The sequence below is a fragment of the Chelonia mydas genome, chromosome 6, assembly GCF_015237465.2.
Source record: "Chelonia mydas isolate rCheMyd1 chromosome 6, rCheMyd1.pri.v2, whole genome shotgun sequence".
In the NCBI taxonomy this organism is placed as follows: domain Eukaryota; kingdom Metazoa; phylum Chordata; order Testudines; family Cheloniidae; genus Chelonia; species Chelonia mydas.
The window spans coordinates 25,761,161-25,788,269 of NC_051246.2; the positions used below are offsets into that span (position 1 = coordinate 25,761,161).

General features: G+C 39.2%; 1 protein-coding gene across 7 annotated transcripts in view; it reads right to left on the reverse strand.

The window, feature by feature from the left end:
* The window catches only part of CHID1 (chitinase domain containing 1), a 302,198-nt gene that overhangs the window by 178,451 nt on the left and 96,638 nt on the right, over positions 1-27,109 (reverse strand). For 5 of the 7 annotated variants that reach the window (XM_037899598.2, XM_037899597.2, XM_043547928.1 and 2 more), the window contains exon 10: positions 26,874-27,029. In XM_037899598.2, the coding sequence (XP_037755526.1) occupies positions 26,874-27,029 (156 nt within the window). Of the gene's footprint in view, positions 1-20,230; positions 20,274-26,398; positions 26,559-26,873; positions 27,030-27,109 lie in introns of those variants that run through there. The other 2 variants (XM_037899601.2, XM_043547927.1) reach the window with 2 other exon arrangements.

Consider the following 27,109-nt stretch of genomic DNA (forward strand, 5'->3'; position numbering starts at 1 on the left):
AAATAGATTTGGCTTCAATACCTTGAGAGAAAGGGAAGTATCTCCTTTTTATAAAAAAAGGGGGAAAAGACAGGCTAAATGATTTGTCCAAGGGCACACAGAAGAGCTAGGACTCCAAGCCAGCTGATCCCACTTTAACCACTAGGCCAAAGGAAAAAAGCCTCAATATTTTAACAATTATGTATCACAATAAAACAACTTCATTGCGCTTCCTGTTAATGCAGTAGTAGATTATCTTGAGCTAACATACCCCACTCTTCAGCATTAAAGTTTGCTTAGATATGTTTATCAGCTTGGTTATCTTGGATGCAGGAATCACTTTCAAATTATACACGAAAAGGTATTTAATTGCATCTAACCTAAAAATTTTGTTTTTAAATTGACTATAAAGGCAAAAGGACGAGTATCAGAACCTCATGTCTCTAATGCAATTCATGTATCTGTGGCAAATCATGCAACCCAATATCTTTGAAACATAGTGGTCACTCACAGTTTAAGTTATGTTATCCTTCTAAGAATATATTCTACATAATAACCGCACAAGTAAACCCTACAACTCTATGATCTTTAGAGTGAATATATAGCAATTAAGAGTCAAATCAGGCATCTGACCTGACTGAACTCTGGAAATAAAGAACTATATTTAAAAGACTTCATTCTCCCGAAATTAACCATGGAGGAGTTTTAAAAATCTATGTTCATTGCTCTATTTAAATGCTCATTAAATGTAAATTCTATTTTCCCTAACATTTTATTTGGATATCTGATACCGCTGAATTACTAGAGTAATGGAAGAAATCTGTGTCAGTGACAAACTGTAATGGATTTCTTATATTAGTTACCACTTTGCTTTTTAGATAAAAACTTCTGATGAGTTGGTTTGCATTGTCACCTGACCATCAAAGTCTGAAAATTTACTGTAATTTTAAAAGGTCAAATCACACCAATAATGCCTTATAATTTGCAGTCTAAAACCACTGGCTGGCAGACAAACAACTCTTACATCCCAATAAACAGAGAATATCTGCACAGTTTTGCCCTGCACCCATATCAGTACTCTGTGTTCCAATTCAACTGCAGTCTTCTTTGAGTTTCCTGGGACAGATCCTGGAAACAGTGCAGTGTGGGAAATTTTCAAGATGCATGAGATACCTCTAAGAGCCCAGAGGAATTGAAGGAATAAGGTCAAGTTGCCACATTCCCCTGGGACAGTCTCATAATTCCGCTGGGGCTGATGGCAATTCTAAGCTGATTTTGCAATATGGAGGTCAAGAAGAATATACAATTTGGTTAGTGGGAGCTGTTGGTTCTCAGCATCCGTGAAAGTGATCCACTTCTATTTACTTTAGCAAAACAGGTTTTAAATATTTAGAACCATGGAGACTTTTTCTCCATATTGTAAAACTTAAAAGTAGGTCATATTTTGATCTCTAGAAATAGGATAATTTTATTAAAAAAACACTTCAGAACTGTTCAATTAAATAGATCATGTGTAGAGTGAATTTAGCTCTAGACAAGTATGAACGGATTATGGTTTAGCAGCAGCTTTAAGTTCAGGTTACACGGCAAAACTGGATCATGTATCAATTAGTATATGCCAGGACAAAACAATCTGCTCTTATTGCAAGACTTTTACAGCACTTAGTCTGACAATACTATTATACCTCTGCTCGCAACTATGTAAAATCCCATTATAATGACCTTCAGGATGAATATTACGAAGTAGAATTAACATTCTTGACTGTCAAGGATGATCTTAAGAAAGGGAAACATTCTAAACCTTCACACTTACATTAAATGGGACATGCAACTTGGACCCTACTTAAATTACAGGTAGTTAAAGATAGTACATTTGTTCCGGACTCTCCCTCCCAATATCTGATTTTACAGACAATCTTTTCTCCCCTACAAAAAGTGCAGTCTCCCTCCCCATTGTTCTGTGAAAGACCACCACAGTCTTTCAATTCCCCTGAATATACAGGGGGGAATTGAAATGATTCAAAAAGTGCTGTCAAATCCACAAAGTAAATATGGTGAAAGAGAAAAATGTAACAAATACTAATTAAAGCCACCATATTTTCAAAATCAAAACCGGGACCCTATGTGTCAACATTCTTCAGGATCTCACTCTCTCTCTTTCACATACACACACACACACACACGCCAAGTGCTCTACATTCCGGCTCCTTTCTTTGATGCGCTCTACCTGTGTCAGAAAAATCACTCCTGGAGTCATGCAGCAGGTCAGAGAAAGGCAGTGCTCAGTCTCTTCCCTCAGTCTCCCTCCATTTCTCTTCTCTCTATGGTCCCAACCACTATAGACAGGATGGAGTTGGAGGAACAGATGGAGTTCCAGGTCTTCATCCCCTCCCTCCCCACATCTCTACTAGATGGCTGGAGCAAGACTGATTAGCCTGGATGATCTCATGAAACACATCTTGCAATACTGCTGCCTGATGAGTTATAACAAGCCTTGACCTTGGCCAACGGTTGCCGTGAAACACACACTTGCTATGTGATGAGTTCAACACACTTATCAGTGCCAACTCTTGCAATTTTATAGCAAATCTCATGATTTGGAATTAGTTTTTTTAAGGTTAACTCCTGAAGTTTCCTCCTTATCTAAAATTGCCATCATCTACCATTTCTGTCAACAAGACTGAAGCTACATACTGACCTTAACCAAGATTCTCCTGTAGGAAAATGGCAGAGTCTGCCCCATCTAAAGATGGTGACCCCTTAGTCACACAGTGAACCAGGCAGGGAAAGGAGAATGTGGAGATGCAGGGAATGAGACAGCAGGGAGGGAGAATGGATTAAGAAGCGTGGCAGAAAACTCAGGAGTCAGGGGAACTTGAGGAGACATTTTGATTGGAATTAATTAATTAAATGAGTGACGTAATTCATTTTAGTTCTTCCAGGGCATATATAAATCAGAGACTGTGCCAGTAAAGCGAGGACATACAGTCTCTGATTTCAGATAATAGCGTAGATGTCATGTTACTTGTAACAAAAGGTAAATAATTCAGACCCAAGTGTGATTTTTTTTTGGTCAGACATAAATGACAAGTTTCTGAAACTTGGTGTTACCTCCCTTCACACTAGATCTGGAGACATCCATAACCCAATTTAGCACAATTATACAGACTCTTTTTTATCTTTAGCTAAAGGGTGCCAATGGTCTCATAATGGACACAAACTAAAACTCAGTATCCAAAAAGTTAGCTATAAGAAGGTGCATACTGTACTAACAGGAACAAAATCTAAACCTTTGGATAAGCTAAAACATAAAGCTCTTAAGTGTACTCCTGGAGGAAAGGAATATACAGTACCTACTTTGTCAATTTTAGGGCCATAGGTCAAATGACTTGCTCAAGTTCACAAAGAAAAAAAATCAATAGTAGACAGGAAAGCAACCTAGGAGTCTTAAATCCCTGTTTCCCTCTCTAACCACTAGTCACCCTTTGTACCTTTCAAAAATAAGAACTACCACAAAAACCATTACATTCTGTATAGACTTGATTTTACAGCAACTTCTTCCAAAGAATGATGGATCAAATCAGACAGAATCTTGTCTGTGGAATTTTAAACGAGCTATCCTCACTCCCGCTCTGCAGGTGGTATGTGCTCTTTGATCTTACATTCAAGTTTGCTTTGTAGTAGGTGGGGTTTTTCGCCCTCACTGATACTGCAGTTAATTACTTGGCATATTGATTGGAAATATAGATTTAACAAGAAGGTCTCAAAAGTGTGAATAACACGGAAGAAAAATCTTTAAGTGTTCATTTTCACCTCAGTGTCCAGGTTCGTTGTAGTCAGTGGTGAAAGATAGGGACTTTAATCCAACAACTCAGGAAAAGCGGGTTCTGTGTAACGAGGAATGGCTGTCTGAAGCCACAGGCTTCAAAATCTTAATGCCAAAAGTTAGAATCATGAATCCAGATTTAGAAGTAGGTCTATTGAGGTTGCTTAGTACTTCTGAAAGCTAGGACATGTAGGTGTCTAAATATGGATTTAGGAACATAACTTTAGGGAACCAAGTTTGAAAACTGTGGTCTCAAATGATAATAGACAAGTGCACCTATCCCATAAGCAGACGTCTCCTTCGGGATATGTGAAACTATGATTGAAGTGTTCAAACAAAAGGGGCTTCTAATGTGGGTTTGGGGGACTCATTTTTAACATACACTAAAACATTGGGCAATGGCAATTCCAACAGAAGACTCTACTGCTTGCTGATTTGTTTTTAATACTGTATATAAGCGAAGAAAGATGGCTACCAAAACGTAAAGACTGCAAAATTGTTAAATTGACAGAAAACTGGAGGCAAGAGATCCATCACAGTGAAACTTTTGTAGAATGGCAACAGCCGCCAAGGCAGAGCCATCTAAGGTCAGTACTACAGCCTACTGTCCTTTTTGTTCTATTGTTGTTTGTTTTTAATCAATTGCTTTAAATTATAATCACATGAAATGATAAGGTTTAATGACTGTGTGCTCCCACCTTACACAGGGACCTAACAAATTACAAACAAATATTCCTTGCTCACTATATAGACATGAGCAATTTAACAAAGTGTAATTCAATTAAAAATTGAGCATATTGTGTCATCCATTGGTTAGTATAAAATACAATATCTTGGGCTACATTTTTTACATTTTCTATTTCTTCCTTTAAGAACCACTACACATTTAGAAGCTGCAGATTTATTTTTCTAAATACATCTGACAGGAATAAATATTTCTGCACATCTGTAGTTAAATATCCCTCTTCAATTTTTTTATCAACGGCTACCAGAGAAAACAGTAAGCTTGTGAAAAATAAAATTAGATTTCAGTTGACAGAATAGCTATGTACAACTGAATTATATTTTAAAATAGATTGATTCTAAAGGATACTATTAAAGGGTTGTAATACATTTTCTGAACTATGAATGATGAAAATGAAGTTCTCCTATTAGGAATTTAATGTGAAGATAAGAGTAACTGGATTAAGCTCTACTGTGTTTGTATCAATTTTTTTTTTATTAATTGTGTACCCATGTTTTAAATCATCAACTCATTTATATTGACAGATCTGGCACTTTCTCATTACTAATGGAAGGTATCTAAAAATGAAAGCACCCGTGGTAAAGTACGAAAATATCTGTATGTGATCATGGAGACTAGAGCGATCATGAATGCAGAAGCAGACTGAAGTATTCAAAGACATTCAAGCACCAGATAAGCAAATGATAATATCCAAGACAGACTGAACACTGATCTCACTTTAAACAGCCAAGCAGGAACTGGGATGACTATGGAGATTGTGACCTGGGTTAGTCAAGACAACTAGAGTGATCTGCGAACAGCTGTGGAAGAGAGAATATTAAAAAGGTAGAAAAATAGAGTAACGTACTAAATACTCCCAATCAGCAGTATTTCCATTCTCTTGAAACCTTAAAACTTCTAAAGATATTAGCAGAATGAGGTAAGCATTGCTTCAGTGCATCCTCTAAATTCACTGTACAGAAAACAGAACTAAAGACATCTTTAAAACACCTAACAGACCCCCCAGTATCTGACCAAGGTGAATCTTTAAGGTGAGCACAAAGCTCCACAAAAGTTCAGATGATAGAAATCAGTATATAGACCACAGCCTGCACTGTTGGTCTGTGTATATTACTGAAAAGAGAGGGCAGTAAGCACATTATCTGAGGCCTGCTTTCCAGTTCTGTCATAGTAATTTAGGTACACTCAATCTGGAGAGAACCACTGTGGTGGGTGGCAAATTAAAATTTACAGCTAGGTCAGATTATGAGAGACAGAATAGCTCACCAGCAAACAGAGATGTGTATAGTGATAGTATATCTAAGCCAAATATTTTCATGCCAGCCCCAGGATAATACAAGCCTTTCCAGTCCTCCAAAACTTAGCAAAGACATTTTTCTTTTGCTTCTAGCAAACAAGGAGGCATTTTTATTTTTATTTTTTTTATTTATTTTTTTTTAAGAAAAGGACCATGGTACTTAAGTGCAGAACAACCTACTGGAGAGTTCTTCTGAAGTTCCTTGACCTGCACTCACAGCCTTTCCCATCCCTTAAATCCAAGTCCTCATTGTATGTGTATGTATTTTAAGTTTATCTGCCTCCTATCCACATCATAATATTACTAACTTGTACCTTCCTCCTCCCTATTTCAGATTGGATCCCTGGATCAAGTTGCTACATGCTGGGGAAGAATGTACTGTGCATTATGAAACGTGACCCTGTTCCTCTGTTGTACAAGTTGATATTATTTGAGAATTCCACCAAAGACTAGTTACAGATAGTTACTGGGGAAGATACAGGAGCTTCATTCAAAATACTTTAGCTCCCCGTTAGGCAATATCCCTGACCATGTACTGTTAGGTTCACAATTAGTGGACACTATGACATTCTGTACCCTTGTGTTCATCCTTTTTCTGGTAAATCTTGTACAAAGTATGCCTTCTGAGGTATCATTTGAAAACTCATAATTTGCTGATCATTATTCTCCTGGTAAAATGTATGTGGCAATAGTGTATGTAGAGTTATAAGATTCTACTATATGACATTGCTGAGACATGCGCCAAGTTTACAAAAGCAGGCACAGACAGTTCCTCAGAGACAAAAGACAAACTGATGCCTCAGCCAGGTGTCAACACAATCAAATGAACTATCATCTGATTAAGTGGCCATTCTTTGGCAGGAAGAAGAGTGTGAGCAAGAAATTTACATCTTGGCAATGGAACAGCTTGAGGGTTCCCATGTAAACAGACTGACTATTGCCTGAAACCCAGCGGGAGATGATTCTCAAAGAGAAGAAAATGATATAAAAATGAAGAACAGAGGACATAAATCACCTCTCTCCTCTCATCTCTACTCATGGCATCAACAACATCTGAAAGACAAACAAAGCATCACTGAACTGGAGCAGTGGTCCTGGCTGAAGAAATCCAGCCAGACTGCTGTAACCAGGTGGTGTAAGAAAACTTTTGCTTTGAATTCACTTAGTTTGATAGGTTAGGTATTAGTTTGCATTTTACCTTTTATTTCTTTGTAACCAATTCTGACTTTTCTGCCTCATTACGTGCAATCACTTAATATCTATCTTTCTGTAGTTAATAAACTTGTTTATCTAAGCCAGCGTATTTATATTGAAGTGTTTGGGAACCTCCATTTGGGATAACAGGGTTTATGCATATCATTTTCTATTAATGAAATGATGGAATTTCTATGAGCTTGTATTGTCCAGAAGGAAAGAGGAGGATTGTAGAAGAGACACATTTCTGGGGACAGGTCTGGGACTGGGAATTTGCTTGTGTCACTCTGCAATATAATTCAGGAGTAGCTGGCTAGAAGCACTCACATAACTCAGCTGGAAGTAATTTTTATGCTAGAGACTGTGTGTAAGCAAGGCCAGGAGTGGCTGCTCTCATAGCAAAGCCATGTAAAAAGCACCCCAGATTGGAGAATTTAGGGGACAACTACTCTGGGGAACGTCACAGATATAACAACTTGAGATTTGTCATATAATCTCAGATAATTTTAATTAAAGCCATTTTGTGGCTGAGCAAAAAAGGAGTTAGTTGAATTTTGCACTATTTAAGTAAGATTGTGATAACCAAATGCAACTCTGCAATTACTATGTTACAACCATGCAACAAAGCTAGTGCTCAATATTCTGCTTATGGATTTCCATTGAGAAGATTTTAATGCTAAAGACTGGAGGAAAACCTATTCATGTGTAAAGAGGTTTCAGGTCTGGGTTGAAATAGGTCAGTGAGGTTCTGTGAGTAAGCCTGAGATGTCAGTGCCTACAGTGCAATTGTTTAGGTTTTGTCTCAAATAGAAACAGTGGTTGCACTCGGGTCATACTTTGCTAGCACGTTAGCTAAGCGTGACCTAAACTCAGTTATTTTTCTTGTCAAGACAAACCCTTAGGGATAGAAAATTGCAGTCTCCAGTGTGGATCCAGACTGATCTTTCATGATTACATTCACTTAGAAAAATTAAAATTGTGGTTAAAAATTTCAAACACGAGCCTTACTTTAGATTCCTAATTCCATATTTAGGCATCTAAGGGTGGGCTTTTCAAAAGCAACAAGTTACTTATCAGCATTTAGGCAGTTTTGAAAATCCCACCTTTAGGAACAGCCTAAAGTTAGTCTCCCATTTTCAAAAAAATTAGCCAGTGCCCTTTCACCCATTAGTGAAAACTTTCATGCCAAACACCCTAGTCTAAGGGGCTTGTTTTGCCACTACAGAAACAAAATAGCTTTCTCCATTTAGAGTCCCATGTTAGTAATGTGCACCTTTCCTTTTTCCAATTTAAAATATTTTACTTTCCATTGTTATGCATTATATGAAGTAATAAAAACACAAGAATAAAAATATATCAAACTTAAAGAATAAATTTAACTCTTTAATATAAGAGAGAGTGACCTTTGGGTTTAAGAGCCCATTAACTACAACAATGGGTATTTCTTTTGTGTACAAAAAAAACATACAGGACATTTTCTCTTTATCTGACATTGGGTTAAGATATCCAAAAAAAAAAAAAGAATCACATTTTTAAGGGAAAGCCAGATAGGTTTAAAATTTATTTTCTCATTAAAGAGACAAATGATTGAGAGCACTGATCTATCGAGTAATACAGACTGAATTTGTGCAGCCTTCCCAGAACAGTTGCCAATATATCTCAATCCAGATATTTAAAACTAAATACAAGTTGGCATCCTGTTTGTTGTAAAGTGTCAAAACCTACAATCTACTAAGACAGAGCATCTTACCTCTGCCTGTGTAATCCACATACTTGCATTTCACCAATTAGTGATATAAATACAGAAAAAAAGTGGGGTGAACTCCTAGCTCTTGATTTGTTTCATGGTACTTTGTGTACTTCAGTATTTATTGGAGCCAGGCCAGAATCATCCAGAAATTGGATATGTCAGGCAGTAGGAATGCTCATTACCTGTTTGAAGCTACTTTGGTGATTTCCATTGTGGGCAAGCAGCCTACTAGGACATACTCAGAGTCATTCTCTCAGACCGGAACCAATGGGAACTGAAGGGCAGGGGAAGGAGTTTATGAATATGAGGAGTGGGAGCCAGACTGGAAAATTCAGCAGTGGAGCAGCTCCAGGATCAGAAGTGTTTTTTGTGTTCAAGGGACTTTGCCAGTTTTGTTGGATTTAGATTGCAGACTCCCTCACCCCACAGGAGGTGGAGAAGACAACTACAATTGCTGCAAGCTGTGCAAACTAAATAGTGTAATTGCAGACACTCAGGTGAGTTTTATGAAGCAGTGCAGGGCTAGCACTTATTTTCCAGTCCTTAAAAGGAGCTTGCATGCCCTCTACAGGGTTTGGACACCATTCCACAGAGACAGAGAAGGGTAGAAACTCCCTCCTGGAAAAGTCCCCTTGGGAACTGTGTGTATTTACGAATGAATAATTATATTTCTCATTTGAACTTATGATAGTAACAAGTACTAAAAGGTGGGAGGGGAGGACCCTGAAAGTGTTATCTTTAGGAGTTGTTATTGACAATATTCACAATTGTTTCAAGGGTTCAGCACAGCCCCAGCATCTTTTCTACTCTTGTTGCACCCAAACATTGTAAACAAATCCTAGTTTTTTAAACGATGGGATTCCCAGCCTGTGCTAACGATTTCTACACAAGCAGAAGCCAGACAAAAAGTAACACATGGAGAAAGTTCCCCACTCCTTTTGCTCTTATGTTTTCACTCTGGCATTGGCTCATCTGCAGTTCCTGTCCAGAAAAGCATTCTTGCTCTTGACATGCCCAATTTCCCCCCCAAACGGTGTGGTGGTTGAAATGTAGACAAAGATCCATTAGGGATATAACAAAGATAACTAAACATAAAATAAAAATCTGGTTTAGCACATAAACTAACTCATGTCTTCTGTGGAGAAAGTCTAGCACATTAATCCATGCTAATCTATTTAAAATTTCAGTACTGCAGCCTGACAGCACTGCAGAGCAAGCACACAAAACATGCAGTGAAAAGGTCACAAATTGAAAATCAGATACCTAGTTGAAGCAGTGACATTATAAATGAGCTAGAGGAAATTATAATCCTATCAGAATTAAATAAAAGGTACAGATTTATTCAAGCTTGAAAAAGGGATGATGTTTGGCATTCTTATGTATATGTAAATGCAGAGTGAAAGTGTATATGCAAATATCAGCATTTAGTACATGGCACTTGAACAGAAATTCTAGCATTTTATTTTCGATAAACAAAGAAGCAAAAAAATAAGACTGGAATATTCCATATATTTATGTACCACTTAATGTGTTTCATAGGCAAGAGGTAAAAATTCACCCTGAACTTACAACTCCAGCCAAAGAGTTAATGGCAAAGTAATAATGAACTGTAAAAGAAAAAATTCTCTTTCTGATTTGAAGTCCATTCAAGATTTCCAGTTTAGACATCCATCACCAACTCCACAGACTTAAAAGCAAGGGAAGCTTGCAGAGTTACATTCCTATAAAAACTGTTCTGTGAAGAGCTGCTTTATCGCAGCTTTTGAATAGAGATTGATAATTAGAGCTCTATACAAGGTTACTAAATGACTACGCCAAAAAAAAAAAAAAAAAGTGTTCAGGCTATGCAGTGATATTCAGAGAACAGACTTCAAGTTCACGGTCTATTCTGCTCTACCCATCCTCTCTTGCAGACAGATTCCCACTTCAACTCCACCAATGATGTCAGCCTCGATAGCTCTTTTGGAAATTTTCCAACATGCATTGTATAAGGAACAGAATAGGGAAAGTACATGTGTCAAGGTTCCTTCCCCACTCTGAACTCTAGGGTACAGATGCGGGGACCTGGATGAAAACCTCCTAAGCTTATTTTTACCAGCTTAGGTTAAAACTTCCCCAAGGTACAAACTATTTTCCTTTTTCCCTTGGACTTTATTGCTGCTACCACCAAGCGTCTAACAGATATATAACCGGGAAAGAGCCCACTTGGAAACGTCTTTCCCCCCAAAATCCTCCCCAAACCCTACACCCCCTTTCCTGGGGAAGGCTTGATAAAAATCCTCACCAATTTACATAGGTGAACACAGACCCAAACCCTTGGATCTTAAGAAAATGAAAAAAGCAATCAGGTTCTTAAAAGAAGAATTTTATTAGAAGAAAAAGTAAAAGAATCACCTCTGTAAAATCAGGATGGTAAATACCTTACAGGGTAATTAGATTCAAAACATAGAGAATCCCTCTAGGCAAAACCTTAAGTTACAAAAAGACAGAAAAACAGGAATATCCATTCCATTCAGCACAGCTTATTTTCTCAGCCATTTAAACAAACAGAATCTAACACATATCTAGCTAGATTACTTACTAAGTTCTAAGACTCCATTCCTTTCTGTTCCCAGCAAATGCATCACACACACAGACACTTTGTTTCTCCCTCCCTCCAGGTTTTGAAAGTATCTTGTCTCCTCATTGGTCATTTTGGTCAGGTGCCTGCAAGGTTATCCTAGCTTCTTAACCCTTTACAGGTGAAAGGGTTTTTCCTCTGGCCAGGAGGGATTTTAAAGGTGTTTACCCTTCCCTTTATATTTATGACAACATGTAAGGAGCTCACTATAAAAACAGAATGCCCACATAATTCTCCTTTAAATATCTCCTTCAAGTCCATCTATGCTGTCATGCCTACAAGGCACTTCAGAGTGACTAGAAGTGGGTCTAGTGGGTGTCTAGACAGTGGGGACTAGACCACTGCCACCTTGTGCTCCCTCCTCCCAAATCCGTTATATTCACTTGTTGTCTAGTTTTAAACTTCGATTGTAAACTTTGAGCAGGGACTGCCTTATGCTTATACAGTGCCTAGAACACTGGAGCCCTAACCTCTAGGTGCTACCACAATAATAGATGTATGGAGGTCGCTACAAAGAAAGTAATTAAAATTTCTTTGAATCTTTTACATTTTGGCTTTTCCAACTTCTCAAATGATCTTTTGAGAATGATTTTATAGAATGATTCCCTAACTCCAACAAATAAATGAAGGTTAAAACCAGCAATACTTATCTCTCTAAAAATGATACACTAAATCTCTCCTACACTGGTAAAAAATCTATATTATGACAAACTAAATTTTCAGTCTCTGGGATCCGCTGTTCCAGAGAATTGTTCTAATTCAAAAGAAACTACTCCTCATGCACTCTCACACTTAGGCTGTGGCTTTTACAACTACTTAATGGAAGTAGCATGTCACCTAGATTTCTTAATTCATAACTCTGGAGAGCTATTTAATTGGCAACTTCTAGTAAGGAATATGGATAAGTCAATTGCCAGAAGTCTGCTTCTGCATAACATCTATGTTAAGTATGTAGTTGCCTATCACCTTGGTATACAAGTGTCAGAAGATAAATTGCAGACACGTACGATAATAAATTTATCATGTACCTTTAACTGCTTCACCAGCCCTATGTCCACTGATCCATATTCCCAAGCATTCTGCAGGTTAATGAAACCAGATCTTGATCTCAAAACAATTTCAAACAACTTCACCCCAATATTAGTGAAAGACACTACAGAAGAAAGCAAACTAAACTATCTGGAACCTCCTCCTTGCACCATGAGGAAAAAGATTAGTAGGCTAGAATATTAAGAACTGTGACAGGGTCAGGCCAGATGCTATAAGAGAGTAATCCTGTTGGTATCCAGGAAGTGGGTGGGCAGAGCCTAAGGGGAAGATCCACAGGTCCAGGATTCCAAATAATTACAGGGGACAACTAATGAAATAACAGGAACAGGAGTGAGGTCACACGGCTAAACGAAGGGAACCTGACGGGGACACCGAGCAGAGAATCCCAGACAGCGCCCACTGCTCCTCGAAGGCATCAAGGGAGCCAGCGGACGCCACCCAGAGGAACTCTGCCCGGATGCATGAATGGACTGAGGAGTGGAAATAGGCCCCACAGTCACAGGAAACGCCATCAGCCAACCTACTCTCCATGGTTTTGTACTACAGGAGAGTGATAGAAGGCAGATATATTAGCTCCAGATTAAGCAGGTCCTTTTTCCCTGGGTAAGGTAACGGGGCAGTTCTAGAACAATCAGGAACTTGCTGGAACCAATTAAGGCAGGCAGGCTAATTAGGACTCCTGGAGCCAATTAAGAAGCTGCTATAATCATTTAAGACAGGCAGGCTAATCAGGGCACCTGTTTAAAAAGTCAGTGAGGAGTGCACAAGGAGCTGAGAGTGAGAGGGTGTGCTGCTGGAGGACTGAAGAGTACAAACGCTATCTGATATCAGGAAGAAGGTCCTGTGGTGAGGATAAAGAAGGTGTGGGGAGGAGGCTCTGGGGAAATAGCCCAGGGAGTTGTAGCTGTCACACAGCTGTTACAAGAAACACTGTAGACAGCTGTGATCCACAGGCCCCTGGGCTGGAACTCAGAGTAGAGGGTGGGCCCAGGTTCCCTCCATCCCCCCAACTCCCTATTGGATACAGGAGAAGTTGTCCTGGACTGTGGGTCCCACCACTAGGTGGATCAGTAGAGACTGTGGGGATTGTTCTCCTTCTGTTTCCCTATGCTGGCCAGTGATGAGGTTAGCTGAGTGAACAGCAGGTTTGAGCCACTAGCAAAAGTGGCCAAACTGAGGGCTGCCATGAACCTCAGAGGCGAGCAAATCCACCAATAAGCGCAGGACCCACCAAGGCAGGGGAGGAACTTTGTCAGAGAACATTAAACAATCTTTCACATTTGTTTATCAAATAGCAAAGTACATGAGAAATTTCACATAGACGGGTTCATTTTTAACTAAGTGGAGATCAAGGGTATGTCCAAACCAGGCTTATAACAGCAAGCTACAACCTTCACTACGGAGGAACTCTACTCTCTGTAATGTTTGTTACACAAAGAATACATATGATAAAGATTTTAACAGCATGGGTTAGGGAGGATCATTATCACAAGCTTGGTACATTAATGATCTCCTTTGGGATATACATCTAAATGATTCATCTTCATGTACTCAACTCATGCACGAAAAAATCAAGGACCAATCCCATAGGTTCTTATTCACCATGGCAATCACAGCTCTCCCAACCCAATCAGTTCTAAAATGTATTCTTTCTGTGTAACTAGTCATTTTCTCAATCCTTTACCTGCCTTATTACTATAAACTGCTGAATTTAGTGAAATTTTACTCATATCCACACTAATTAAAACTAATTAAAGGCAATGTAAGGAAATGCAGAATGACAGCTTCATTGACTTTACTTTTTAATCCCGAAAGTTCCAAGTGACCAGGACATTAAGCTCTTAAAGTAGAAACAATATAAATAAAAAGTTATTGGGACTCCCAGACTGTAGTTACTGACAACACTGTTTTTGCTGAAACATCTTTAAAAAAAAAAAAAAGACTGATGTCTTCAGTAACAAATCTACTACTACCAGTCACATACTATTTGAAAAACTCCTTCATTGAAAATTACTGGGTGTTCAGTCATATGGAGAAGTTTTAAGTTTTTGTTAGCCAAGTTCAGTTTCATATGGAAATGAGAAATACCACAGCTGGGATGACAAAAGTCAAGTTTTACTTGAACATGGAATGGATAAATAGCAACTGGCAAAAAAACATGTAACTGAATTTAAGATAGAACATTAGCGATGTGCATGTGACACTGTGTGCACATAGATACACACTGTATTCAATTTCTGAATCAAAGTGTAACAGTTTTCGTACTGGAACATTTTTTCAGAAAGGCAGCCAAAATTTCCTATAGTCAAATATAAAATGTATCAGGTATAGTTAGGATATAGAGGTGAAATATAAGTATTAATTAATGTTGTAACACAGGACCTACAGGCTTCCAGTTCTGTAGCATATTCCCGCCTGTCAGAGTGCATATTCTTCTACATTTTGAATCTTGGTAAGGTCTACTCCTTTCCTCCACTTATCTTAACTGCACTTTAATTCAATGCAATATTTTTAGGATGACTTACAGTCTGACAGAAGTTGTGAATGTTCACAGCTAAATGGAGATTGAATTTACTTGTCTAAAAGTAGCAGGATAGAGCAACGATCACTAAGGCCAGATCAAATAGAGCCTTACTGCAGCAAAGCTCCAGCAAAGCTTTTGCATCCATGCTATTGGAAAGCCTTCGAGGAAGAGCAGAGTTAGCTGCTGACAGAGCCACAGATGTAGGTATATCTTTAAAACTACTGGCAGCTACTACTGGTGTCTGCGCTATGCACATAAACACTTAACCTAAATCACTCAACATTCTACCACAAGTTTCTGCTCCAAGACATCATTGCTCTAATATATTTCTGAATTGTTTTCACACACTTAAGAGATCTGTAATTCACCACCTAAAGGTATTGCATTGTCAAAAATCTTGAAACAGATCAGAAAGTGAAATTGGCTTAAAAACCCCTAAAAAAAAAGGGATGAGTATTAGCTTGCAATTTCATGCTGAAATTCAAATGGTCTGAGGAAAAGGCTTCCTCCGTGATTGCCAAGGACATTTTCTATTTTCTCCTAACTCACACCCCCATGCAAAATACTCCACAGCCTCTAGCCCTGTTCCCCTATTGGAACTCTGTAGTTCCAGCCTCTCAGCCCTCTCCTAGCCTCTCTTTTCATGCTTTCCCCTTTTGGGGGCTTCCCATGCATTTTCCTTCCCTGCATCCCACTCAGTCACCATAGCAGGGGAAGGCAATGCCAATGGGTCTTGGCCCAGCTCCCTAGTTTCCTCCCCTGTTTAAGGCCTTGTCTACAATACACAGACTTTGCCAACTCAGCTATACTGGCAGACTAGATACAGCTTATGCCTACAGAGGGAATTTTCTGCGGGCATCGTACCACCTCCCCAAACAATATTAGCGCAACATTCTTCTGGTGGCAGAGTTGCATCTACACCGGGGCTTTTGCTAGCATAGCTATGTTACCTTTGGGAGTTTTTTCACACCTCTGACTGACACAGCTATGCCGACAAAACTTTGTTATGTAGACCTGGCCAAAATTAGAAGACTCCTTGTTCTATAAGCCATCAGAGAGCAGGGAGAACTCTAGAGAGCAGGGGGAACACAAGTAACCTATGGTTAGAAGAGGGAAGAGCACTCAACTTTGTTCTCCCAGGCTCAGGTCTACAATATCATCTCCCCACCACTGAAGGTCCTTGCTCACCCATTAAGTTTAATAGTAGAAGCAATCAGATGAAGATGGATTAAGGCAGCAGTCACTAGCCCATTATGAGATCAAAAAGAGTGAGCTGTTGGTGTATATGCATAAAGTACCTTTACTGCACAAAAGCTATAACTGACTAATTCATTCCAACAGTGGAATAATAAATTATCTTACCCAACTGCTGATCACAATCTGGGTCAAGCCTGAAAGTGTCTCTCAGACCAGATGGAATTCAGTTCTGACTATTCTGGGCTGCTCTTTTTTGCTCTCATTTATTACTGCCTTAGTTCAGATATTGATCTGCTATGCCATCCAGCTCCAGTACCAGGATTGTTGCTGAGACTGCATATCCCTTGCCTGATTTTAGAAGTAGGACTATATCAGCTAGAGGAAGGAAAATAACCCCTAAAAGATAAAGATAACATCACTACTCTTTTTTACTTTGAATAGCATGTAGCTCTACTACTTTACATCCTGAGCAAGTGTGGAAATTCAATTCACTGAATAGATTAATATTACTATTAACTTGAAGAAATGCATATTAGAAAATCAGTTTATTAACATTAGAAAAACTGATTTGCTTTCTTTTAAGCCTTAAAAGAAAATCCTCTCTGTTCAAAAAGCACCCAGCATTACATCAAACAGCAACCCTCTTTAAGGAAATACAAATGATCTCATTAGTGTCAGTTTGCTAGTAAAGAGAACAGGCAGTTAGAGTCTGGTGCTATTCAGTCCTGTTCTGTTCTACTGTATCCTATGATAAACAAGTCCTGCCTTACAATAGCTGTATCCAGAAACACATGTCATCAGTTTATTTTTAAACAGATCATTGCCCCCCCGCCCCCATCATCACACATACTAATCAACAGCAGGTCTTGTCTACTGAATCAAAATCAATGGGGAAATAGATTAGAAAGTGACATTTACCAGAACAAAGGAAGTGCCAGTATTAGGGGTGAGATGGAAGAGGGAGACAGCAGCTGAAAATCTGCTCTGCGCAGCTCACTGTATAACCCACTCTGTGATGCACTGAACCCCCTTGAGTTGTGGCTGGGCCAGAGAGGTTGATAAGGATAATACAGCATTGTCTAACAAAGGCAAGTCTTTTAGCTCAAAGAGCAGAGAAACTTGTGTTTTTAGAACCATAGGTCCCAAGTTCAATTCCTGCTGCAGACAACCCCCCAGGGCCATGGTTTAACAAGAGCATTTGGCCAGTACTACAGCTTCCTCAAGGGCTAATCCTGCAGGATGCCAGGTGCTTCCTGGAGGCACTTAACATACCCATCTCCAATTGATTTCAACTGGGGGCTGAAGATGCTAAGTGTAGGCCTAGCTTGACATAAGTAAGGCACATGGCATGAACTGACCCTTAAATTGCATCTTTTCAGAGCCACACATGGTGCGGGAAGAGGCAGCAGAAACCGATCAATTAACTACACTGGGATCAGGATAAGCAGCAAAGTTAAGCTTCCTTCCATTCCCTTGAGCCTACCCAACATTACCACCAGCAAATCACAACCTGCACTCCCTACAGCCCTAACTTCCAAAATCCAGCAGCATTCACTTAGTTACACACTCACTCACCAGCCCCACATCCCTCCTTTAGCATCTTTCCCCCGCCCATCATGCACACATTATCAAATATCCTTTAGCAGCACAAATCCAGCACATCCTGAGCCGTCACCTCTCTTGGATAGAGACCCATGTCTCCCCACACTGCTGATGGGGTTTTTCCAGGCTGCATAGTTCCCGACTTACATGGTGATATCCCAACCAATCTGGATTGTCTAAACAGGCCAGAATCTGGCCTTTGCTTTCTCTTCAGAGGCTATAAACAGTCTAATTGCCAGTGGCTAGAAGTTACCACTCAGGTCTTTCTAAGCAAGCACGTTTATTCTTAAGATGAAAGCATTATTGAGAAAACATATTTAAAACAATAAAACAAGCTACACACATATGAATAAGATTACCAGAGATCATCCCACAACTCCAGCAAGGGTCAGGGTAGGAGTCACAACTTCAAACCACCCAACAGGGTTTTTTGTAGTTTCAAGTTCATAACAATCAAGTTCACACAACCATTAATAGTTCAATCTTTCTTTCACACAGCTTCGGTCTTTGATCCTGGACTCATGTAACAGGTAATCAGATGATAATGGTCTGCTCCTCCAGGCAAAGCTTCAAAAGGCTGTGGCTATGCATAACTCAGGGAGAGGAATTGCATTAACCTCTCCTTACGCATTTCTCCCAGGAAATCCACTTCACACGCATTGTCCCACAAGACCACTCTTATCTGACACATTGTTCAATATAGCTCCTTGATCATCCAGGCCCACAATACTATATAGCCTTTCCATTTAATACAAGAGACACCAAAGATACTTAAATTTAATTCAATAAAGTTTTTCAAGAATACTGCAGGAAACTGGCATATCTATCACCGTTCCCTTTAACAGTATTGTACAAATTAATGGTTCAACATACACACAGTATATTAAGTTTAACTGGGACATGCTACATCAGGACCACTGATTTGCTTAAAGCTTTCCCAGGGAACAGAGTTTGTGTTTCTTAGTCAATGAGTGGGTTCAAATCCTGATCCCAAGGCTATCACAACCATACTTACATTATGGTAGTACCCAAAATGCACTAGGAATTGTACCGACAAAGGAAAATGGTCCCTGACCCATCTAGGAAAAACCTTACCTTGTAGGAAAAACAAGTTGGCAGAGAAAGGGAATACAGACAAAAAAAGTTATAAGGATAATGTTTGGCACAAGTAAGTTTTTATATCTATATAAAGGTATGTTTATAGAAATTTTAGATTTCTCTATGGAATAAAAAGCTAATGTTCTCATCTGTTCTAAGCATCCTTGATATCCTTTAAAATGGTTGTCCAGACATCTTCATTACATTAGCAATTTCATCTGAGCCCCAAGCAGCCAAAAGATATAGAAAGCTAAAAATACTACTCTCCCGCCCTCAATTCTCCTCAAAAACTAGGAAGGAAATATTAACTTTAGAGCATGCTGTAGAGATCAGCAAATTTGGATTATTTAGGGCTGCAGCAAGTTCTAAAGTTGAGGGCCTTCAATCCCCATTATCCCCTTCACGAAAAGGTGTTCCAGCTTAAGCACATCAGCTGTGGCAGTACAGTACGAGAGGGGCTGTTTGACATATGTCAATCCCAGGCCATCAAGGTCTTTACAGGTTAATATCACCATCTTTAATTCTATCCAGACACCAGAACCAGTGCAGATCATGAAGTAGTGGGGTAATGCACTCACAGTATGATTCTCCACTTAAGCAGGCAGATGTGTTTTGTGCCAGCTTCAGTTTCCAGATGGATTTAAAGACAAAGCCTCTTGAAGAAGGCACTGCAGTAATCTTTTATATATAAATTTAAAAATATTCCCAACCGCCCCATGACATCCCAGTTAAGGAAAATTTTATTGTATTTTCCAAAAACTCTGGAAAGCAATGCCAAGTATCCATAGATTCCAATGCCAGAAGGAACCTCTGTGATCATCTAGTCTAACCTCCTGTATAATACAAGCCATTGGAATTGTACCTCTAATTAACGCACAAGTCAACAATACATTAATATAAACGGAGTGAGTGACACTGTTTGCTCATGATGGACTTTAGTGACCCAAGTTCAAATGTATTCTAGTTCACAAGCAACAATAAAGTTTACTGGCCTCCATCTTTTCTATATAACAAAACCAACACATACTTCACAGATATTATCCACCAAGGAACAGAGTAGCATCGGTGAACTGGAAGAGCCACCCAAAGTAAGCCAAGAAAAAGGAGCATGTATTATTGCCAGTAAAACGTAAGATGAAAGTTCATAGGGCTAAGAAAGTTTTTGAAAAGCAAATAGCCAAAGGAAAAATAAATATATGGGAAGCAGAACTTAGCCTGTCAAAGAATAAATGGGCCTCCTGGTCTATCAGAGATCTAAGGGAAGCAATAAAGGGTAAGGATATTGCAGATTTTTCAGTATTCAGAATGTATTAAGGAGCTACTCACCCCAGATCTACTCTTTTCAAGTAAGGATGACGTACTGTCAGATTGAGATATCAATAGATGAAGTGCTGGAACAAATGGGTAATTAGATCAGCAAGTCGTCAAGACCAGATGGTTAAGTTTGACAGGATTTTAATATAGTGGCACGTTTTAATGACTGCATGTTTGCAGTTCAGAACTTCATGCTTGAGGACCGGAGCACAGCAAATACTATACCTCTAAAAACCAGATTACATTACAGATCCACACGTCTTATTTCAGAAACTGGGCAAAAATTGTTTGAGAAAAAAAGAAGAAGCTAACACGGTTTCTGTGAAGCAAAATGATGCTGGTACTTGGCTGATTTAAGTATCAGAGATGTCCTATCACTGTGAGATGGACTCATTAAAACAGCAAAAAATATATGTACAGAGCTGCACTGAGATATGAACATATACTTATTGCAAAATGTAAGCAGCTTTACTACTAGTTTCTAGTATAATAACTCCCAATGACAGATAGCATTGTGCTGTAAGAGAAAAAATGTTTTCACTTCATTTAATTATAATAAAATATATACACACATTACTTTTTTATGATGGACATAAAGGCAAAGGATATCATACAGATATACTGTATGTCTATTCGGACAAATTATGATTGAGTACTTATACCTTCAGATTACATTCGACAATAAAAACCATTGGCTAGATATTTTATGCAAATAGAAATGTTACAGAAAATTATTTTGTGACCTTCCTGATTAGAAAATATTCAGTGCATGAAGTCTGCCTATGCTCACAGCCTCACTCCATTCACTGCTCACTACAGTGTCATCAACCATCCCTACCATGGAGGAAAACACAAGGCCAGCAAAGGTTTCAACACTTCTGCACATTTTATAAAGTTAAATATCTAGATGCAACAAAATCCGTAAGTGCATACTATATTTAAAAATCAAACAGCTTGCACATAGACTCATTGCCTATGAAAGGCTTAAGACATATTCCAACTGTATCCACTTACCACTTGGAAAAAAAAAAAAAAAAAAAAAGATTGGACATTCCCATATACTCGCAGGCAAAGGCCTATGTAAGTATGTGCCCTTGCAATATGCCCAGGTCAATACTGGGTTCTGGGGGATATTGAAGACAACAGTACCAGCCACTCTGAACCTACATGGGAGGACTATTAACAAAACACTTCATGTTATTCTGCAGGAGCTGACAAGCTGAAGAGGCTGTCTTCGAGGCAGCCAGGACTCAAGTCAGTGTACTGCTTGACCACTTTACAGGTGAAAGCAAACACTTGGGATTGTACCCAGAAACAAACTGGAAGTCAGGGCAGACTCAGGAGCACAAACACAGTTTACTGTGAGAAAAGATCATAAGCAAGCCATACACCGTTTTACACTAGGTAAAGTTACAAAGTTCCCTTCAGGGGACTGCACAGCAGAAGGCAGACACTGAAGAGGGAGAGCACAAAGGGGTAACCCAGTCACACAGTTCGTGCACACCAAAGGGGGCAGCAGGAATAAAAAGATTACCAGAGAAGCAGAAAAGAACTAAAGTGTGCAGAGCCTTAATGTCTGAGGCAGAACAAGAGGGGAAATTTTATTCTTGGTGGGTTGGAGAGGATAATTAAATGAGCACAGTCAGTGGTGACATTTGTATATACTAATGAGATGATGTGTACAAACCCCAGACTGGAGAACAAGGGGTTTATGAGCAGCTCTGGGCCGAGGCAGCCCTGCCCAGCCATACCTATAAAGCCTGTACAAGTTGGAGGAGCTTAAAAGAGAAAGCGGAGCAGCTCAGGAGGCGGCAAGCAGGAGAAGGGAACAGATCTCTGCTCTGGGGAAATAACAGCCCAGGAGCTCTTGTTGCCTGAGACCTGACCACACTTGGTCCTGCCCAAGCCAGTAAAGGAGAGAGACTGGAGACTGTTTAGGAGGATCAGAAACTTTATTTTCAGTTCAGTTCTTTAATTTAACCTGCAGGGAAATAAAAACAGGGAAACTCAGATCGGAAGTGATGCAAGGATGCAGCTATTTAGCACCCTATGGTACAGAACTTAGATCACCCTGGACTGGAGCCTGATGGGGACGGTAGGCCTGGGCTCCCCTACCAGCACTTGAAGGTGGGACAACAATAGGAGTCTACCGCTTGGTGGGGAATCCAGCTGGGGAAAACCCTGAATGCAGAAGGGACCAGACACCAAATCCTGAAGCTAAGGAGAAAGTCCCAACACCCTACTGGACACCAAAAGACTTCTCCGTTATTGGTTTTTTCTTTCTGTATATCCAGAAAGGGGCGGAATATAGCACATGACTTGGCCGGAGGACTGAGCCACAAAAGAAGGGACTGATCCCTTAGGACAGAGTTGTAAAAGAAAGGGGGACCACGAGCCTGACCACTAGGCACCACTGCTGGTGAGAGTCACCTTTCACAACAGCTTTTAAAACAAATTATTCACCTGTTCCAAGAGCTCTGGATAGGTGCAGTTTTACAACAGAATAATAAAATTAGACAAAAGGAAAGCCACTAAGGGGTTTGAAGAAATTGGCTGTAGCCAGCAGTGGGCAAGATGGATTTTGTGGCAAAGTTTTGGATGGATCGAATGGGGCAGGAAGAGAGACAAAGGAAGGAGAGAAGGCTGCAATAGTTTTCAGTGACAGCTCCCTCCTCTCGCTGCATCTACAACTGAATTCACTAACGCCATCAGGATAGTCCTTCAGTCTTTTCCTACAATATAGTTAGTGCATTGCCATTTAGGCTTCCTCCCACACTCTCCAGCTCATCTGACAAGGAAGCTAGAGGGTAAGGAAACAAACCTAGCCAGATGACACCCTGTTGAGTTCCTCACCCTCTTCCCACACAGGGAAAGGAGACGAGTCCTTCACCTCAAAACCAAGGCAGAAAACATGAATGAACTTCTGCCAGACCCCTCCTTTTCCTTTCTACTGTTCACCACAGGCCCCTATACTTCATTGAGATGACTTCCATTTTCTGCAGCAGAGCTGGAAGGAGAAGGAGCAAAGTAGCAAGCCCAAGCAGGAAGGCCCACTGCCGCTACCAGCTGCATCAAGATGGAACCCCCATAAACTCGAAAGTGCCGATCCACACATGGCACCTCTTGGGAACAATTAAGTACCTAAGCACTGAACTGAATAAAGCAGCTCAAAATGCAACAAGCAAATTTACTAATAAGCCTTTTTAATGATTTACATCCAAGATGCTGGATTTGAGCAAAAAATCCCTGAAAATCTGTGTTCGGAAAAGATTAGAACATGGTGACATTAAGGTCATAGTGTTCTTCACAACTCCCCAACTCAAATAAAAAATAAAGGGCAATGAATAATTTATGACGACACCTTGGTATTGAATTATGATATTCAGAGATGAAGAATTGCCAAATGGTAAAAAAATAAGGGTTACATTCTGTTAGTTTAATTTTAATAGTTTATGATTATGTAGTTAATGAGTTTGGATAGGTCAGGATAGCACCTATTTCAAGGCTTTGGCTGAGCCTGTGGTTGACATTAGTATTGTCTTGACAATTTCTCTCTTATGTAGGCGTGCTTAAATAATGCTCATAACTGACAGGATAAAGGTGATGTTTTGTTCATGGAATGTATTGTGTTGGAAGACATAGTTAAGAGGAAGTTAATCAGCATAATAAAATACACAAAACAACACTAAAAAGTCCCTTTACAGGGGAAAAAGCAGGGATATGACAACATGAAAATAGTGTAGACAGCAAAAGTTATGTAAACTGAAGTTTGCACATGCATATTGTATTCGTTATGTAAGTCACAATACTTAATGCTGATTGGAAGAAAGCTAATGAATATGTAAAATGGAAAGGTATAAGAAACCAAGTGAACACAGGCTCAGGTTGGAGAATACCTGACCACAGACTGAGACAACGAGGAGAGCTTCCCAGTACCCCAAAAGTTGGTAGCTTGAGCCCCTCGTTGTTCTGTCTTATCTATTTATCACCTATCAAATAGGTGATCAGAAACTACAGATGACAGAGATTCTGTTTGAAAATTTATAAATAAAGGCCAAAATTGATTAAGTCTCAATTAGGCTGACTCATGCCTCACCTTGCACACCCCACAAGCAGCATCCCAGAATATCTTTTCTTGTAAACTGAAGTTTATGTATCCTGTGATTCACTGTAACATAATAGTGTATTAATCCTATTCTCAGTACATTTTCTTCCCCCGAAATGGTGCTCCAGTAATCAGATCTTAAAGATTAAGTATAATAAAATTCTTACAAGTATCTACAATATTTAAAAGACAATTTATACACTGACTTATTGTCAGTGAAAATTTTAAGACACACTCCAACTCTCCATCTATTCCCTTAAAAGAAAAAGGATCAGACCTATCTCAGTAGGCCTCAGACAAAAGCCTGTATAAGTAAATGGCCCTAGAAAAGTGTCCTAAATAAAGGTCAATCTTTGGCTCTAGCAGAAAACCATGATGAACAAGTTCCATAGCCAAGGGCATATTCCTTACCCCTTGTGTATCTGTAAACCACCAGTAGGGGATCTCTCCTCTGAAGTGCTGCAAGCAGTGAGGGTTCATGTATATGTAACAGATGCTGTGTACCAATTTCCCATATTGGCCTGCAGATTCAAGACACCCCCAAGTCAACAAATACAGCATTCCCACTGGATGTGTGATTAATGATTTTCAAAGACAGGCAAGTGCTGGATGCTGGAGCTTCCTTTACGAACAGTTTTTTACCAGTTAAAATAAATAAAGTTAACTTCATTGTAGAAGATCATCAGTCAGTGTACTTTTCAATAATAGATCCAGATTCAACTTCTAAGTGTGTATAGCTGAGATTCCAGAATTTAACTATGCATCCTCAAAATACAACTCTGGAAAAAAATTAGCTTAAACCGTGAATCTGTTTTTTATTAAATAAAGCAGAAGCACCGATTACAAAGCTGCATACATGAACAGAAGCAATTGTTTAAAACTGAAAGCCTACTAAGTTAAAAAAAATTATCTAGACTGTTGTTTCCAATTACTTTTGCTAACTGAAATATGACAGTACTATGCACTGCCATTGACTTCAATGGCAGAAGGACCATTCCCCTGCGTAATAACTACTTTAACTGCATAGTATTCACTGCAAACTCCCTTACATGTCTAAATGTATCCTCTATTGGAAACAAATATAGTAATTTTCTATACCACTTAACTAGAAGGGGGTTTTTTTTGCCACTAACTCAAAGACAGCATGATTGGGTCCCATAATATACTATAGAATACACTATAAAAGTAGATACTATATAGAAATACAGTATAGTTATTATTGGAAACTTCACTACAGACAATGCAGTATCATAAAAGCCAGAAGATAGTATACCTATATTCGTAGGTTTTTATACATAAAGTATTGTAATGGAAACTATATTAATTATATTAACTACTAGAGTAAATCTAGAAAATACAGAAGTGCTTCAACACCGTAGTATTGTTTCTGCAAAACCAGTACTGCACATTTTACTATTGCAATATGATAGTTTTACTGTAGACGAGGTGGGCAAGGTAATATCTTTTATTGGACCAGCTTCTGGTGGGGGGAGAGACAAGCTTTCGATCTACACAGAGCTCATGTCATTTTGCTACCCACAGCAAGAATCCTTTAACATACAAGCTTCTGTTCTAGGTAACTGTTTCTTCTTCCCCATCCCTTAGTCAATGTCATTCAGGCCCCCATTATTCAGCTAGAATCAGGAATGATTCATCACCTGCAATGAACTGCATCTACAATTTTGCACTATAACATACTGCCAGAAAAAGGCATGAATAAAGGGCAGATAAGGAAACTGTGGGAGCAATTCATGTGGGCAACAAATGTCTGCACAAATGAAGGCCAAGACAGAAAATCAGACCCTCAGCTTAGAAATATTTGCCCAGCTAAGTTGAATTTTACTGCTTAATGGACAAGCAATAATAATTATCCTGGGTGCACTGGTTAACTAACACTTCTGGCCTACAGTTGAAAATGAGAATTGTACTTTGTGCTTCAGATTCTTATACTTGCACACAAAACTGCTGAACAAAGTTTATTTACCTGCCAAAAATCACTGGTATTTTGTTCCTTCTCTGGCTCAGCCAGCTATATCTATACTGTATTTTGGAAAGAGGACAAATGGTTAATTATGTGTTGGTATCACCCAAAATTGGAATAGCCATTTTCTTCTAAAAACCAAATTGGAGTTCAAGGTTATGTTTGGTAAAGTTGCCTTTATTTCTCTTTATCAGCTTATTCTCAAGGTAACTGCTTGTATCTTTTTCTTCGAGACACCACTTACAAAAGCAACTGTATTGTGGCGGCATATTCTGGCTGTAAAACGAATACTGAAATTAGTTTAACAGATAATTTCAGAAGCTGAAAAAGCAAAAGGGAAAACAATACTTCTGAACATTTTAACAGAATTTCTGGCTTCCAAAAACACAAGCCAGTCCCTTTGCATACAAAGTCCCTATTCTATCTCCTATGGCTGATGAGAGAATTTCTTGAAGCTACAACTTAATTTAAAGCCTTGATCATTTTTGCCACTGCCATTATGATTGCAAGTCAGTATTTCTAAACACTAATTATTAAAACTGTAAAAGACATCAACTTTAAATAAAAGTTCACCATCTGTAGACATTTTACCTGTTACCAAGGATAGGCTCTCCAGAAGCACCCAGTGCTGAATAGTCCATGCCATAGAAATTCAGCCCCAGCAGAATTTTACTCCTCCATTTGGATTCAGGATCAAGCACCTGAACACAGGCCCGTACCCAGGGAAGAGGGGAATTTGGGCCAGGCCTGTTGGGTCAGCAATAGAATAAACAGGATGTCAGAAACAGTCAGTGTTTATTTTCAGATAACAGCAGCTTTGTATTCTT